At 44.0% G+C, this 17703-nt stretch overlaps 1 protein-coding gene and 1 long non-coding RNA gene across 3 annotated transcripts in view; both read right to left on the bottom strand.

The window, feature by feature from the left end:
* Positions 1 to 394: 394 nt before the first annotated feature.
* Positions 395 to 5891, bottom strand: LOC148148973 (uncharacterized). Its single transcript, XM_087991725.1, has 2 exons — positions 2363 to 5891; positions 395 to 1939 (listed from the first exon to the last, which is right to left on the bottom strand). The coding sequence occupies exons 1-2, from the start codon at positions 5846 to 5848 to the stop codon at positions 590 to 592; spliced, it is 4836 nt and encodes a 1611-aa protein (XP_087847851.1). The 5' UTR covers positions 5849 to 5891; the 3' UTR covers positions 395 to 589.
* A 75-nt stretch (positions 5892 to 5966) lies between these two features.
* LOC122552890 (uncharacterized) overlaps positions 5967 to 17703 on the bottom strand; it is a 40758-nt gene continuing 29021 nt past the window's right edge. For both annotated transcript variants that reach the window (XR_006312542.2, XR_006312543.2), the window contains 2 exons: positions 17437 to 17549; positions 5967 to 16988 (listed from right to left, as the gene is read on the bottom strand). This is a non-coding gene — a long non-coding RNA (uncharacterized LOC122552890). The remainder of the gene's footprint in view (positions 16989 to 17436; positions 17550 to 17703) is intronic.

Here is a 17703-nt window from a genome sequence, read left to right as displayed (position 1 = left end):
TAAATTCTCAAGGATCGGGTTCGCAGGAGAGTAGTCTGACACAGACCAGGAGAAAAGAACTGAGAGACGAGTTTGCTAGAATATGAGTATTTTATTCCCCGCAGTGTCGCCTCAACCAGGTCTCGTACTTACAACGGGTCTGGTTTATACTCACTCTACATGTTACCGGAACTGGGAGCCGTCAGTTCTCGTAGAGCGGTTGCCAACAACCCACGCTCGGCGGTTAAACGTAACCCGGAGCAGACTCTACCGAACTGGTGACTTTCCCAGCTTATATACTCTTTCGAGATCTAAACATTCATGCGAACAACAGGGCAAGACTAAGCAACACCTTCCATTCCGGTAACATATTCATGCGAACAACAGGGCAAGACTAAGCAACACCTTCCATTCTGGTAACATATTCATGCGAACAACAGGGCAAGACTAAGCAACACCTTCCATTCCGGTAACATATTCATGCGAACAACAGGGCAAGACTAAGCAACACCTTCCATTCCGGTAACATATTCATAATAAGATTCACACATGTATTGGGACATAATTTTAACCCTTTCACCACATTCCACTGATTGGCCCAATACATGTGTTACATCATGCCCATATATATTTTTTCCAACAAGCGTCTACGTACACGCCAAATATACAAGCAAGTCAGGATATTACAGCATGTTAAGATCACCAGGACTCCTACCAGGATCGATAAGGGTGGGAATAGGAACTTCCCCGCAGTGGAGGACATACCACTCAACATATCCCACCAATGATGAGCTGACTCTACTTCCACTACATGGGCAGCGTGTACTACCTCCTGTCCATGTATAAAGGTAGACACTGTAACCTTGGTGACATTGGTTTGATGCTTTCGTAATATCTGCTTAAGCTCCTCGGATTGGTCCAATGCTTGCTTAAACCGATCCAGGGAAATGTTCCAAGGATTCATCAGCACTTTCCACTGCACCTTGGTAAAGTGGTGAGCACTGCTATAATTGGTTAACAGATAGGTCTGATTCTGCCATTGCCACTGATAGACATTTGAGAGGCATCCCGAGAACGGTACTGTGGGAAGCGTAGGATGTGGGTTATTGGTAGCCACACAGAGCGTGTGTGGCCCAATCTGCCACATCATGTCCCTTGGAGTTTCAACAGTCCATTCGCACAGGGCCGTTCCCTTAGTCAAGCAAGGGTCCCGATATCTGTCCATCAGTAGGCAAGTTTTTCCCTGATCAGTCTGTTCACAAGCGGACAGATCATAGGTAATATTGGTATCTGGGCTAAACCACTGCCCCCTTGTCTTCAGAAAATAATATCCAGAAGATGTAATCACTGGTAATACATAATATCGACAGACCGTAACAGTGTGGGTTACATTCATGGTAACAAAGTATCCTCTACACATAGTTGCATTACACCATGTTCTTTCTGGATGGGTTATCATCCACAATTTCTCAGATACATTCCATATTCCCCTCCACGCTTGTACATTAGGGGATGTTACCACACGCAAAAATCGTTCTTTCTGTATTTGTACGTGCAACATTTGAATATGACAGGCAGTCCAATTTAACTGAGCTGTAATGTTTTCAAACAGTTGTTGAGTAGCGTTCCAAACATTCAGTTCCCATTGTAGGGATTGCATCAATATTTTAGCTGTTTCTTCTTGAGTCATCATCACAGAAGGCATCCATCTCCCGATGGTGTGCAGCCCTTGTGAAGTAGCCTGTCCTGTGTTGGATAATTTAGTACGGGTTACCTCAGAGTCAATAGCATTTGAGATACCCATGACAGTTCCTGCACCTCCCAGTAGAGTGTCATACCATGCACGCCGCCTCCTCTTATGTTGGCATTCTGGGATAGCCGGCAGCCGCACCTGCCAGTGAACATCAGTGTGCAGTACTGCCTGGGCCATCTGCTGACAAGTTGACATAATGGGAGCCAACTATGTGCGGTGCGCGTCAGAGACGTTAGGACGCACCAAGATCAGCCATAACATTCGAGTCCGGTTTTGAATAACTGTTCCATTGCTGATCCAGATGTCCTCATCTGGCGGCACGGTGGCACAGTGGTTAGCACTGCTGCCTCGCAGCGCCAGAGACCCGGGTTCAATTCCCGCCTCAGGCGACTGACTGTGTGGAGTTTGCACATTCTCCCCGTGTCTGCGTGGGTTTCCTCCGGGTGCTCCGGTTTCCTCCCACACTCCAAAGATGTGCAAGTCAGGTGAATTGGCCATGCTAAATTGCCCGTAGTGTTCGGTAAAGGGGTAAATGTAGGGGTATGGGTGGGTTACGCTTCGGCGGGTCAGTGTGGACTTGTTGGGCCGAAGGGCCTGTTTCCACACTGTAAGTAATCTAATCTAATCTAATCTAATCTCATCTCCAGTCGTGATGTTCCATCGTGTCCCGTTTGAGCTTTCACATTCACGAGCGGTTATATTCCAATGACACATATTCACCGTTGCATTCAACATCAATGTACAGTTAGGGGTTATCAAAGTTACATTTCTCCCCTTATAACATCGTACACAAGTATACATTTGACAATCACTCGTGAGATCTAAAATTGTACACCATTGATTTGCCGCGCACTTAAAATCATCTTGCTGTCGTTCCTCACTACTAATTTTCCAACCTACATTTTGTTTCGATAAGGGTACCAACGACTGAGCTGGCACACTCCTCCAGACTGATTCCCCAGGATACATAATGGTGACCAGACTGTCTTTTCCTTGGGCTATGATCTCTGCCGGTTTGGGGGGACCAGTTGTCTGGCGTACCCATACCTTGGCACCCTTAGTGTCAGTAGACCCAAATCCCCCCGTCCCACGCTCAGTAACCTTAACGGGAGCTCCCGTCTCTTCCACCGTTGTAAGGTTACATGGTTTAATAACTAATTGTGCTATTCTGTCTCCCTTCTGTATCACATAAGGTTCAGATGTGATGTTGACCAGGACTACTCCCAATTCTCCTTGGTAGTCCGCGTCAATTACTCCTGCCATTACATCAATCCCCTTTAGTGACAATCCCGATCGCGGGAGGATATGCCCATAGGTTCCAGGGGGACAAATCAATCCTAATCCGGTCTTAATCACCGTAGGTTTTTGTTGGACCAAAGTCTGTGTAGTTAACGCTCGTAAGTCCAGTCCAGCCGAAGCCGGTGTGGCCCTTACGGGAATATTAGCTTCCTTAGCAAATTTCCACATTTTAATAGGCTGTGCCTTTGGGGTATCACACACCCGTATCATCCGATTCAAGGGCGTCACCCCGTTTCCCAATGGACGGTTATTAATTTGCTTTACTACCCGAATCAATTGTTTCTTCCAACCTGTTAAATTATTACATCCTCCTGCCTTTCGCAGGGAGGATTTTAGAAGCCCGTTCATTCGTTCAATAAGTCCCGCAGCTTGCGGATGGTAGGGCACGTGATAAATCCACTCCACATGGTTATCATGACACCACTGCTTCACCATCCCTCCTGTGAAATGGGAGCCATTGTCACTCTGGACCTGTATGGGCAATCCATAAAATTGTTCGATCAAATCTAAACACCGTAAGGTAGCCTGTTGGTTGTTATGTCGACAGGGATGGGCTACCAAAACCCCAGACATAGTGTCCACAGCTGTACATATATGGTTACATCCTTGTGAGGAAGGTAATGGACCCACAAAGTCCATTTGCCAGCTCTGTCCCGGTCCCTCTCCTCGGTGTATATGTCCCATCATATGTTGGGGCACTCCCTGCCGTTGATGCTGACACTGCTCGCATTGATTTACTGCAGTCTTGACATCATCTACCATAAGATCTATTCCCCGATCTCGAGCCCACTGCAAGGTTCCTTGCACTCCCCAGTGTCCGGCCTTAAGGTGTGCCCATCTAGCCAAGTCCACTGAGGTGCCCCTTTGTACACTCATGGCTCGGACAATGCCGTCTACATATCGGTTATGTAAAACTTCCGCATCATTTCGGGATGTATGAGCGTCTACATGGGTAATATATATATCTAGATGTCGAGCCTTCTCCCATATATCTTCCCATAATTGTTTACCCCATACCTCCCTATTCTGAATCATCCACTGATTGGCCTGCCAAGTTGGCATCCATTGGGTCATGCCATTAACCACTGACCAGGAGTCAGAAAACAAATAAACTCCCATGACCCCCGCTTGCATGACCACCATATGTACTGCTTTTAATTCTGCCCACTGACTACTTTTCCCCTCGCCTAGTTCTTCTAGGGTTATACCTTGTTTCGGATTAAAAGCGGCAGCTTTCCATCTACGTTGTCCTGCCTTCCATTGGGCTGACCCATCTACAAACCAAGCCGTGGTTTGTTCATCCAGGGTCAGTTCATCATACCGTTTGCCCATCTTGACGGGTGATTCTTTATACTCAATCACCTCAAACCGCTTTTCCCCTTCCTCAGGGGCCTCCGCCACTTGCTCATGCAGGACTGACACTCCCTTTTGTCCAGTCCGCACTCTTTCTGACACGTACCATTTCCATTTGATAATGCTGCTCTCTTGGGCGGTTCCTATCCTGTGGGTAGTGGGGTCACTGAGTACCCACGGGAGGATAGGAATAGCTGTTCTCATGATCACTTCATGTCCAATAGTTAGAGCTTCAGTTTCCACCAAGTTCCAGTAACATGATAACAATTGTTTCTCAAAGGGGGTGTATCGTTCCCCTGCCGGGGGCAATTTCCGGGACCAAAATCCCAATTCCGCAGGAGGCTGAGCCCGCGGTAATTCATGCATAATTGCCTCCCCCTGTTCATTCCGTATGGGATTCCCTTCCCCATCTAACATTACTTCCCGCTGCACCGGGAGGCGTCTCTGGACTTGTTTTCTCCTAACTACTGGTTTAGCCTGGAGTACGGGTGGGTCATCTTCATACTGATCATCTGAATCTCCCCAAATGTTTCCATCCCAATGATCGATATCCCACCGATCCCCGTTATTTAACTGGGCTACAAACGCCCGTACTTGTACTGGGTCCGGGGTTCGAGGGACCTTCCTTTTCTCTTTCCGTTTCTTAGCAGACAGATACATTATAGTTCGTCCTGCTAGTTCAGTTAATGCTGTCAATTCAGCCTTTAACTTCATAATTTCCTGCCTCAACATAGAGGCATCTCCCGAACTGAGTCCCTGCTCATGTTTCAGGAGGGCTAATTCTGCTTCAGCTTTTTGGCGCTTGTCTGACTGTTGTCTACAAGCCGCCGCACATGCCCACATCCTCCGCTGTACCCCAGGCAAGGGGTTCTTCGGCAGGACTGAGATCTTCTCAACGGTGGACAGCAGCGACACTGGGGTTCCTACGCCCTCGGCTTCCCAGTTTTCCGGTCGCCCCCCACCATTTGCCCACATCCTCCGCTGTACCCTAGGCAAGGGGTTCTTCGGCAGGACTGGGATCCTCTCAAGGGTAGACAGCAGCGACACTGGGGTTCCTACGCCCTCGGCTTCCCAGTTTTCCGGTCGCCCCCCACCATTTGCCCACATCCTCCGCTGTACCCCAGGCAAGGGGTTCTTCGGCAGGACTGAGATCTTCTCAAGGGTGGACAGCAGCGACACTGGGGTTCCTACGCCCTCGGCTTCCCAGTTTTCCGGTCGCACCCCACCATTTTCCCACATCCTCCGCTGTACCCCAGGCAAGGGGTTCTTCGGCAGGACTGGGATCCTCTCAAGGGTAGACAGCAGCGACACTGGGGTTCCTACGCCCTCGGCTTCCCAGTTTTCAGGTCGCCCCCCACCATTCCTCAAACAAACTGCCACGTCATGCCACGGTCCCTGCCATCCCGGGACGGTTGGGACCTCCACAGTTTGTTCTTCTGGTTTCTTAGTCCTTTTCCCAAACATTGTTCTGTATCAAAATCTCTCCCCAATTGCGATTGATCCTGCCGACTACGCCAAAAATGTTTTATAAATTCTCAAGGATCGGGTTCGCAGGAGAGTAGTCTGACACAGACCAGGAGAAAAGAACTGAGAGACGAGTTTGCTAGAATATGAGTATTTTATTCCCCGCAGTGTCGCCTCAACCAGGTCTCGTACTTACAACGGGTCTGGTTTATACTCACTCTACATGTTACCGGAACTGGGAGCCGTCAGTTCTCGTAGAGCGGTTGCCAACAACCCACGCTCGGCGGTTAAACGTAACCCGGAGCAGACTCTACCGAACTGGTGACTTTCCCAGCTTATATACTCTTTCGAGATCTAAACATTCATGCGAACAACAGGGCAAGACTAAGCAACACCTTCCATTCCGGTAACATATTCATGCGAACAACAGGGCAAGACTAAGCAACACCTTCCATTCCGGTAACATATTCATAATAAGATTCACACATGTATTGGGACATAATTTTAACCCTTTCACCACATAGGGTGACCAGAACTGTACACAGTACTCCGAAAATGGTGTCATCAACGACCTGTAAGTTTCAACATGACATCGCAATGGTCTGAGCAAAGAAAGTAAACATGCTAGACACCTTCTTAATCACCTTGTCTATCTGTAATGCAGCTTTCAAAGAACTTTGTATCCAAACCCTTGTGCGTGCTGTTGATAGGTTCTCTCTACTCAAAGGGGATAATGGTAAGTTTCTTTTCCTTGAACTCAGTGATACAGCAATGCATGGAGAATTACATGTTGTTGACAATATTGCCAGTTGAAATTTCCATGGTAATGTTCACAGCCATTGGCAGCACTGGTCTGGGGCTCCAGCTCTGGTTGGAGGAGGTGGCACAATTTGGTGAGCCACCAGATTGGTGAATTGGAGCTTCCTCAGACACTTCTGTTGGTAAAGATGAAGGCAGGAGCAATGCTTTGCAAATACAGGAGATGCTTATAGATTCTACTGAGAAGCTGCCTCTTTCTCTTTCTGTAGATAGCTTTCTCACTCTGTTCCTAATGATGCATACCTCTCAAGCTGCAGCCTAAAGGGACTGCCACTAAAGGGACTCTCTATTAGCAAAAGCATGTTTTCTATTGGCAGTTCACTGAACTATTTGGAAAAATTGGGAACTATATAGATTTGCTCTGGACTATTTCGAAAAGTCCAGCACTACATCTTTCAAGAACACCTCTGCCAACTGTTTACACAATATTTACTCTTGGTCTTCAACAGCAAAAGAAGGTTAAAAGCATCTCACTGAACGGTTCCATGCTGAAGCCTTGAAATAGCAAACTAGTGAAATATTCCTCATATGTGCTCCACAGTGAGTGTTCAGGAGAAGTTGTTAACAGGACATATGTTCAAAATTGCAGACGAGACACTAAAACAGCATTTAATACTGATTGACGTCACAATCTTCCCACTCTGCAAAATTCTGCTGTCCATAAGACATGCCTGCCTATCCAAGTGGGATGATCCATATGAGCATGGAAAATTGGATTGGCCATCATTTTCAAAAGCACAATAGCTCCGTGGACACCAATTTTATGTTTCAAATTTCATCCTCTCCTTCTATGCAAGCTCCTCCCCATTTACAGATGTAAATTTGGATTTGGCATGTTACCACTACATTATACATTGTGCTGCTTGTAAACCTATAGACATCCCTGAACAATCTTGAAACTTTTATGAGAGCAGAATTTCTGCATGATTCCTTTATATCTATGTTATATCTCATAGTGCTACAGCTCAAGGAACTATTTGTTACTTAACAATTTAACAAGGGAAGGCAATGGCCCCAATGATATTACAGGTGCCACCAAGCTATTAATCCAACAAGCTGAAAATGTGTTGCTGGAACAGCGCAGCAGGTCAGGCAGCATCTAGGGAACAGGAGAATCGACGTTTCGGGCATAAGCCCTTCTTCAGGAATAAGCCCTTCTTCCTATTAATCCAACAATCCAGGTCATGTTCAGGGGCCCCAGTTTGAATCCTGCCATGGCAGAAGGTGGAATTTGAATTCAATAAAACATTGGAATTGAATAAAACATTGGCATTAAGAGTCTAATGATGACTATGAAGTCATTGACACTTGTCAGGAAAAACAAAGTCTTTTGGCTCATTAATGTGCTTTAGAGAAGGTAATCCTTAAGTGGTCAGGCCTACATGTGACTCCAGACTTATAGCAACGCAGTTGATTCTTAACTGCCCTCTGAACAATTAGTGATGGGTAATAAATGCTGGCCTAGCCTAAATCCTGTGAATGAATTCAAAAATTGTGCTCATATGTTTGTCCTCAGGCAGTTCAGATTTTCACAAAGCTTTGGCCACAATCCTCTGTGGTGCTGAATTATCTAGTAGCCTGCCCATCCATAAGCCAGCTTTCTCTGTTGGCAAATGGCACATTGGATTCTGATCTTGATAATGTGCTGGATTTATGATGAGAATTTGAACTTGAAATGGAGTGTTAGTTTAAGTGCAGGCACAGTGTTTAAGTTGCCAAAAAACACATTGATGTCCAGTAGCCTGCTCCATAGTACTGACTTTTAGCTTTAACCTGGGTGCATTTGCCTCAGTCTGCATTAAAAACCTACTTGAGAGTTGTGTTACCAAACTCCTTGTGCAAATCACTCCTTTGCAATCACATTTTGAACAATATCCACCTGAAAACAAGGTGAGAACACAAAGGCAATTCATGTGGCTCATAAAACAGGCAGACAAATACTCCCATAAACATTTAGTTCCCTTAGCTGCTTTCTTCTCATCACTAGGAAACATTTAGTTCAGGGTACTTGTGGAGACAGGTTAGTTTTTATACTTTGGAGATTTTCTCAAATGTGCAGTTCAATGATCAAGAGGAGAAGCAAAAGACTTCAGAGTAGTGCAGTATTACCTGCAGAACAACGGGTATAGGCAAGGTTCAGCTTCCCTGACCTGTTAAAATAGTAGAGCTTTCACAGGCTTAATGCATTGTGTTAGATAGTCATAGATACATGTGGCATCCTAGATACTTTCTCTCTGCTTGACATGTAGCCATGTATTATCAGTCGCTTTGGAAGAACAGGAAGAGAAGGAGCAAGTAGTGCAGGAACATTGGAGACCCTAATGCAACAAAAATTGCTGACATTGTTTCCAGGATGCCAGGGATTCCATTATAGCTGTAATGTTCAGTTAGTTACCACTGTATAACAATTGGATCCATGGTCACTATTTTTCACCATCTCTCTCTCCACCCAATCCCTTCAGTGCAAACAGGTTCTGCAACTATCCACTGCCTAGTCCTCTATTTGACCATGTCAATGAATGTCTTCCCATTACTGAAAAGACAAGTTGTCCACCAAAAATCAGTAATGAGCAACATAGAAAAGGTGATGCATTCTAATTGAGTTTAGGTGATTCTACAAAAAGCACAGATGCTCAAGAATATGTCATTTATTCAGCTATCAATGCCTTGATGAACCTTACAGATTAGATTACTTACAGTGTAGAGACAGGCCCTTCGGCCCAACAAGTCCACACCAAACCACCTGAGCGCAACCCACCCAGACCCATTCCCCTACATTTACCCCTTCACCTAACACTTCAGGCAATTTTAGCATGGCCAATTCACCTAACCTGCACGTTTTTGGACTGTGGGAGGAAACCAGAGCACCCGGAGGAAACCCACACAGACACAGTGAGAATGTGCAAACTCCACACAGTCAGTCACCTGAGGTGGGAATTGAACCCAGGACCCTGGTGCTGTGAAGCAGCAGTGCTAACCACTGTGCCACCATGTCGCCCATTGCCACTGTGCCGCTCGTGAACCATGAAGCTTTACTCTTTCTCTCCTTCATCTCCCAAAGATTTCAAGGGGAGAATTATCATTGGATGACGAGATCACGGAAAGCAGAGGGAGAGGATGAAGATGGATGAAGAAGAATAATGTCCATGGAATTTTCTGCCATAGAAAGCAGTTGAGACCAAACCATGGAATGCTTGCAAGAAGGAGTTTGTTATTGTGCTTAGGGAAAAATGGATCAAAGCGTATGGGGCAAAAGCAGGAACAGTGTATTGAGTTAGATGATCATAATGGCAGAGTAGCTTTTAAGGGCTGAATGGCCTGCCGCTGCTATTTTATATGTAAGATATGGCCCTCATCTCTGTATCATTTTTTTACATTTCCACTGCTGCAATGACCAGAGACACTGAACCTAGCCAGTTACCATCCTATTAGTCCACCATCTGTCATTAGTAAAGTGATAGAAGCTGTTATTAACAGTGCTATCAAACAAATTGTTTAACAATAACCTGCTCACTGATGTCCGGTTTGGGGTCTGCCAGGGCCACTTAGGTCCTTACCTCATTAGAGCCTTGGTTCAAACATGGACAAAAGAGCTGAATTCCAGAGGTGAGAATACTCTTGACCTCAAGACCACATTTAACTGAATGTGGTATCACCGATCCCTAGCAAAACTGGAATAATTGAAAATCAGGGAGAAAACCTTCTGCTGGTTGGAGTTATACTCGGCACACCGGAAGATCATTGTGGTTGTTGCAGGTCGGTTGCCTCAGCTCCAGGACACCTCTACAGGAGTTCCTCTGGGATAGTATCCTAGGCCCAACCAAATTCAGCTGCTTCATCAATGACCTTCCATCTATCTTCAAGTTAGAAATGGAGATGTGTGCCAATAATTGCACAATGTTCCGCACCTCTTGTGACTCATCAGTTACTGCTGCAGTCCAAATGCAGCAAGACAAGGACAACATCCAGGCTTGGATTGACAAGTGGCAAGCAAAATCTGTGCTACACAAGTCCAGGCAATCACCATCTTCAACAAGAAGATCACCCAAACTCCATCAGATAAACAGTGCTCCTTGATATTCAATGGCATTACCCTCACTGTATCCCCCACAATCAACAACCTGGTGGACACCACTGATCAGAAATGGAATTGGACTCATATATATATATGTACCATCGCCATGAGAGCAAGCGAGAGGTTAGGGAGTGTGCAGCAGGTAATATAGAAGCATAGAAGATGGGAGCAGGAGTAGGCCATTCAGCCCTTACAGCCTGCTCTGTCATTCTTTATGGCCGTGGCTGATCATCGAGCTCAATACCCTAATCCCACCCTCTCCTCATATCCTTTTATCCTTTAGCCACAAGAACCACATCCACCTCCTTCTTGAAAACACTTAACATTTTGTCCTCAACCACTTTCAGCGGTCATGAATCCCATAAGTTGATCACTCTCTGGGTGGGGCAATGTCTCCTCATCTCAGTTCTAAAAGGTTTGTCCTGTTATCCTTAAACTATGGTTTCTGATTTTGGATTTTGACAACACCAAGAACATCTTTCTGCATCTAACCTGTCTAGTCCCATTAGAATTTTATAGCTTTCTCTGACAATCCCTCTCATTCTTGTCAACTTCAGTGAATACAAACTGAAGTGACTCAATGTCTCCTCATATATCAGTCCTGCCATCTCAGCAATCAACGTGATAATTCTGCACTGCACTCTGTCTACAGCAAGAACATTATTTCTCAGATAAGAAGACCAAAACTTCACACAATATTCACCCTCTGACTCTTCAAAGCCAGACCACTGTCAACAAGGCACACAGTCAGAGGTATGATGAAACACTCCTCACATATCCAATTGAAATCAAAAATCACACAACAGCAGATTATGGTCCAACAGGTTTATTTGGAAGCACTAGCTTTCGAAATGCTGCTCCTTCATTAGGTGGTTGTGGATTATACTCATTCCTGATGAAAGGCTTTTGCCTGAAATGTTAATTTTCCTGCTACTTGGATGCTGCCTAACCTGCTGTGCTTTTCCACCACCGCACACTTGACTTCCAAATAAACCTGTTGGACTATAACCTGGTGTTGTGTGATTTTTAAATTTGTACACCCCAGTCCAACACCGGCATCTCCAAATCATATCCAAATGACTGCAGCTCCAATAAAATCGAAGACGTTCAACCTAATCATAGACAAAGCAGCCACAAATATTCACTGCCTCCATCACTGCTGCTCAGTAGAAGCAGTGTGTATAACGTACAAGCTGCATTGTAGAAATTCACCAAGGCACCTTAGACAGCACATTCTAAACCAATGACCACTTACACAGAGAAAGATAAAGGCAGCAGATTATGTGGGAGCACCACTATATGTAAGTTCCCCACCAAGCTACTCACTATCCTGATTTGGAAATATATCACTGTTGTTTCAGCGTAGCTGCATCAAAATCATGTAACTCACTTCCTCACAGACTGGTGGTGGTAACTACATGAAATGCCTACACTAAATGATTGAAGTATTTCAAGAATGAAGCTCACTGCCACCTTCTCATGAGGAACTAGTACCTAGGGAGGCATGCTAGCCAATCCAGTGACACCCAGAGCCCAGTAATGAATAAAACATCTTTTTTTCTGAAAATGGTCATATTTCACTCACTGCTGAAATCGCATTGTTAGCACTGATTATTTTCTGACCTGTTGGTCAATGACATTTAGTTGTCATCAAGTAGCTAGTGGACCCCAAACACATCGGTTAGTCAGGAAGGCTAAAGTGCAACTGAACTCCAGCTCCCCTTCGCTCTCAATTCTAAGCTGTAAACTTTGTGTCAGCTATCCCTGGTTTTCTTCTTCTCCTTGGTATTCTGTGCTCTGTTACCTTGCAAGGATAGAATGAACCAACCTGTGAATGACTGTAATGTTCATCTATGGATTTGATGAGAGTGAACGTCAAAAAGAAACATCAAGTGGCAAAAGGATCAGCGTGAGTGACAGGGGTGGTTGATAGATGAGGAGGTGAGGAATTGCATAGAAACGGAGCGATGGCTGAGCTGCTATTTAATGTGCAAGTGAGGGGTGACATGGTGGAATAAGCTCGACAAGGCAGAGTGATAGTGCGGAGTGTGATGATCACAACAGCCAAAAATTGCACTCACATTCACTGATCTGGCTAAGTCATTAAAGCACTTAAATAAAACAAAGAACTGCAGATTCTGGAAATCTGAAGCAAAAACTGAAACAGCTAGAGAAACGTAGCAGCTCTGGCAGCACGTGTGAACAGAAAGCAGAGTTAACCTTTCAAGTTCAGTGAGCCTTTTTCAGCAACGGTTTAGAACTCTTCCGAAGAAGAACCATGATCTTCCTGAATGACAGAATACATTTGAGGGGCTGAATGATTTACCTTTGCTTCTAATTTGTAAGTAATTCATATATTCAGGTTATTAGGGCGATGAGTCTGCATTCACTTTTGCTGGTGATGAAAGTTAGATTGATTCAACTAGATCATCTTTCACCACAGCTCTCGCTAGCTTTCATGTGTACACACTTACTCAAATGTGTTTCATAACGTGAAGAACCTCCAACACAACTCACTAGCATTGCTCTTCATTTTCACTTCCACATTCAGTCACCATTGGGAAACAGGCAAAGTTTAAACTTAAGGCCAAAATTGACATCTGGAAGTAAATGAAAACGTTGTGTTGCAATGAGCTAATACACCGTCACTCTACATGGGGGAGGGATGCTCCTTTGAATAATAGGTTTCATCTTGGTGTGATTTGAATCTCAGTGGAATCATCTAGGAGGATACCTGCATTTATTACACGAACCATTCACCAAGTAGTTTGTTGGGATTGGGGACTGAACATTGTCTACCGCTGCTGACCAGAAATAGATGAAGTAATCGATTAATAGTGCAGAAAAGAAAGTGAAAAATGGTAAGGAAACAAATTCCAAGTGTTACTGTTAAGATAACTCTGAATAAAATTTAATATAGTAATATATAGTTTCTGAAATTTCAAATTTTAACAATGTGCTGGTGTGGAGCTTTACAATTGCATGTTACGATTCCTATACAATGTCCAATGGATAACTTTATTGTAAGCCTGTAACATGTGAAAGCTTCTGGATGCTCTGAGCTGTGAGTATTCTCTTGGAGTCCTGTCCAAGAATAATCTGGTGAAAATGTGGACAGAGAACTGCAGACCTCTGCTTTCCCCGAACATATGTGGCTCTGATCAGTCTGGTATTTCAAGAAAACAAGGTCCTGAACCCTAATCCTCAGACACATAACAAAGCACACTTCACAGCTGTGATGCACTGCAACTATCAGCTACGAGACCTGAGTGTGTCCCACGACAATGCCTCCTTTATCACCCTGAGGACAAATAACTAGACAGCAATATTTTCTGCTTGAATGCACCAAGCTTCTCTCACAACTCATGACTGAAAGAAAAACTGGACTGAGAGAGAATGTTTGTTAAGTGATTATTCTAATTTACTAGCTGATGTAAATTTAAATGAACTGACGCCAATGCAGACATGAATAGACCCACCATCACAGGAAAGCAGAAAGCTAACCAATATTGTCTCAGCAGCCACTTGGAGAGCACGGGTAATGTCAAGGGGGCCGTATGCACAAAGCATCACTAGTGTGACAAATGCTTCCAATGAGTAAATATTTTGTTATATTCTCAGAACTAAAATGTGTCTTGTTCATGCATTCAAAATGTACAATTTTACTACGCAATAAAAATAGAAACATCGTAGCTTATATTGATTTTCCATATACGGTTGTCTTTATACATTTGAATCTCTTAACTGGGAAGCTTGTTGGTTTTAAGTTTTAAAGATTTTTAATTAACCTTTGTTCACCACAAATAGGCCATGATTTTCAACTTCCTTCCAAATCAGGGAGGTGTCCGCATTGCCCGTCTGATGACACCGTCACAAGGCTCGAACCATTATTGAGTTCATGCCTCATTACAATATTCATGGCGAGCTGCCAGCTCTACAGCACTTATTATTAGCAGCGAACCCTTGGGGGAGGGTGAGAAATTGAATGGAGACATCACAGTCTAAAGGCAGATTACACCTCTTAAAGGGGAGGTGTACTTTTCCAATACTGTCCCTTGCAAAGAACACAGCTGACAATGTATTTGACCAACCCTCTTAGAAGCTCCTTATTTGGTTCAATCTCGATTTTTGTCTGGTTACACTTTTGTGAAGTGCCTAGGGACATTTTTAAATGCCAGTGTGTCTCAACAAAGAGGCCCAAAGCCATCCTATAATTGGACATCTGGGTATTAGTATAGTTTGTACTTGCATGGAGGATAAGTCAGTAAGAGACCAGTAGTACTTGGAAGTGAATGAACTCTAGCTTCAAGTGCAAAATAGAATGCACTGCCTGGAAGAGTGGAATCTGGAGGCAGGTTCATTTGAGGCACTCAAAGGGGGTATTGGATGGTTATTTGGTAAAACTAATGTGCAAGGGAATGGGGAGAAAAGCAGGATTTTGGCAACGGGTAACAATACTCATTTAGTGAGCCAGTGCAGGCATTGCACTTCTGTGACTCTAATTCTGAGTTTGTATCATTTGCAAGTTTTTCTGGTTTTTCCTTGTCACAGCACCTCTTGTACTTTCACAAGGAGATTGGGCATTTGAGGAGCACAGTTACCAAACTGGTTGCCTTTCCTTCAGCAGTTTGATGGTGTAGGTGGTGGTTGGGTTGGAGAAGGACAAGAGGGAGTATTGGGTTGTGTCATGCTTACCCCTCTCATCGTTGCTTAACTTTAATAAGGGTCCTAGATAAGCACCAAGTCCCTCAGTTAAATCTGTAAGGGACCGAGCACTTAATTTAGGTAAAATAAAAGCAACATAGATGTTGGGAATCTGAAATCAATCAATTTCTGAAGAAGAATCATATTGGACTCAAATGTTAACTCTGTCTCTCTCTCTTTCACTCTCTCTCCACAGAGGCTGCCAAACCTGAGTTTCTCCAGCATTTTCTGTGCTTAGTTTAGGTCACTGACTTGGATGGTGATAAAATACTTTACATACAAGGGGTGGCACGGTGGCTGAGTGGTTAGTACTGCTGCCTCACAGCACCAGGGTCCCAGGTTCGATTGCAGCCTGGGGCGATTGTTTGTGTGGAGATTGTTTGTGTACAGTCTCCTCGTGTTTGCGTGGGTTTCCTCTGGGTACTCCAGTTTCCTCCCACAGTCCAAATGATGTGCAGGTCAGGTGAATTGGCCATGTGTTAGGTGCATTATTCAGAGGGAAATGGGTCTGGGTGGGTTACTTTTCAGAGGGTCGGTGTGGACTTGTTGGGCTGAAGGGCCAGTTTCCACACTGTAGGGAATCTAATCTAATACAGGGCAACTTTTTCACACAGAGGGTGGTATGTGTATGGAATGAGCTGCTAGAGGAAGTGGTGGAGGCTGGTACAATTGCAACATTTAAGAGGCATTTGGATGGGTATATGAATAGGAAGGGTTTGGAGGGATATGGGCTAGGTGCTGGCAGGTGGGGCTAGATTGGGTTAGGATATCTGGTCGGCATGGACGGCTGTACATCTCAATGACTCCATGTGTCGGACTTTTTCAAACACCTCAAAAGTGTAAGTCGTTAGTCCCAGAATTTGTTTCTTGATCGAGACACTTTACCACGTCAATTCCTCACACATCTCCCTGTTACTTCCCCCAACTTCCAAGATCCAATCTTAACATTTCAGTGGAAAATGATGGCTGGGATCTAAAACAGATACAATATCTGAATTATAATATATATATATATATATATGGTGCATATTTCAGAAAGGCATGTGGGGTGCCTAAGATAAGGCCTACTTTAAAATGGTGCCAGGTATTCTATATGCACAAAGTGAGGAAGCAAATTTGACCTTCACTTTTTGATTCATCTCAAACTGAAATTGCCTCCATCAATCCTAGAGCACTGTGAATGACAACACATTGTGTCAAAATGCAACAAAGTCAAAAGCCCCTGTTATCCCTATACAGTGGTCGCATAAAATGGAGCATAGATTTGGATTGTGAATTCTTATGCAGTGAATAATCACTTACAACTACACCAATGCACGGAATATCCTTTCTACTGGCTCTTTGTAGCAAATCTGCCCAAATCTTCTCTTTACACCCTGTGGCAGGAGCCAACAGACAGGGAAATGCAGAGTTACAGTGATGGAGGTGTGCTCTTCAGAGGGTTGACATGGACTCAATGGGGTGAACTGCCTGCTTCCATACTGTAGGGATTCTATGAGACCATTATCTTCTCCATGAGGTCCTTGAGTCGAGTAGGGAGATCTGATGAAAAGGGGAGAAAATGTCAGAAAGCTTTCTCCATTAAAAAAAGAATTAAACACATAAAAGAGATTTTAATTTTTTAAAATGCATTATCTTCTTATGGTTTGTTCACATATTAAACAAAGGTGGAGGATTGATGCTCAGAAGAAAATCTAGTCCGCCCATTACTGACAATATAAAGTATATAATTTGCAAAACTATATTAAATGCTAATTCTTTTCTGCTCATATGTGTCAGAGGCTATGAGCTATTCTTGAATTGTGACTGATGAATTTGGACACTGCTTATATCAAACTCATTACCTCACTAATGTCAGCATGGATTTTCAGTATTCACCCTATGACCTGAATGAGTTGGGTACTTGCACCAATATCAGAAAACACTAATGTTCCAAATCACTACCTACACAACCATTATTATAAGCAATTCACAAATCAATAATACCCACCTGGTTTTCCTCCATTCTATGCACACTATCATTATTTCTCAGATCCTACATTAATTGGCTCTCACAGTTATTCTTCACTTTATCCCATTCCACAATCTGTCATGTTCTTCCTCCTGAATGTAGACACCAGAAAACATTGCAAACTAGTAAATTATAAAATAAATTGCTCTTGAAAAGTATCGCAGGTTTTGAAAACAGTCACCGTAATCATGCATTAGTTCAAAACCCAACCCAAATTCTTTGGTTATTCAGCCCTCTTTGTAACAG

This window comes from Chiloscyllium plagiosum, unplaced genomic scaffold (assembly GCF_037043375.1).
Source record: "Chiloscyllium plagiosum isolate Xiang-an unplaced genomic scaffold, Cpla_swu_hap1 HiC_scaffold_10, whole genome shotgun sequence".
Lineage (NCBI taxonomy): Eukaryota > Metazoa > Chordata > Chondrichthyes > Orectolobiformes > Hemiscylliidae > Chiloscyllium > Chiloscyllium plagiosum.
Note: the sequence above shows the minus strand (reverse complement) of the source record. Positions and strands in the feature narration are given on the sequence as shown.

What these genes read in the sequence shown, in the direction of transcription:
- LOC148148973 (XM_087991725.1), bottom strand. Translation starts at nt 5,848, where the DNA reads ATGTTTGGGAAAAGGACTAAGAAACCAGAAGAACAAACTGTGGAGGTC. An exon ending in CGACTGGAGATGAGATTAGA is followed by an intron (nt 1,940 to 2,362) that starts TTAGATTAGATT and finishes CACCGCACATAG; the next exon opens with TTGGCTCCCATTATGTCAAC.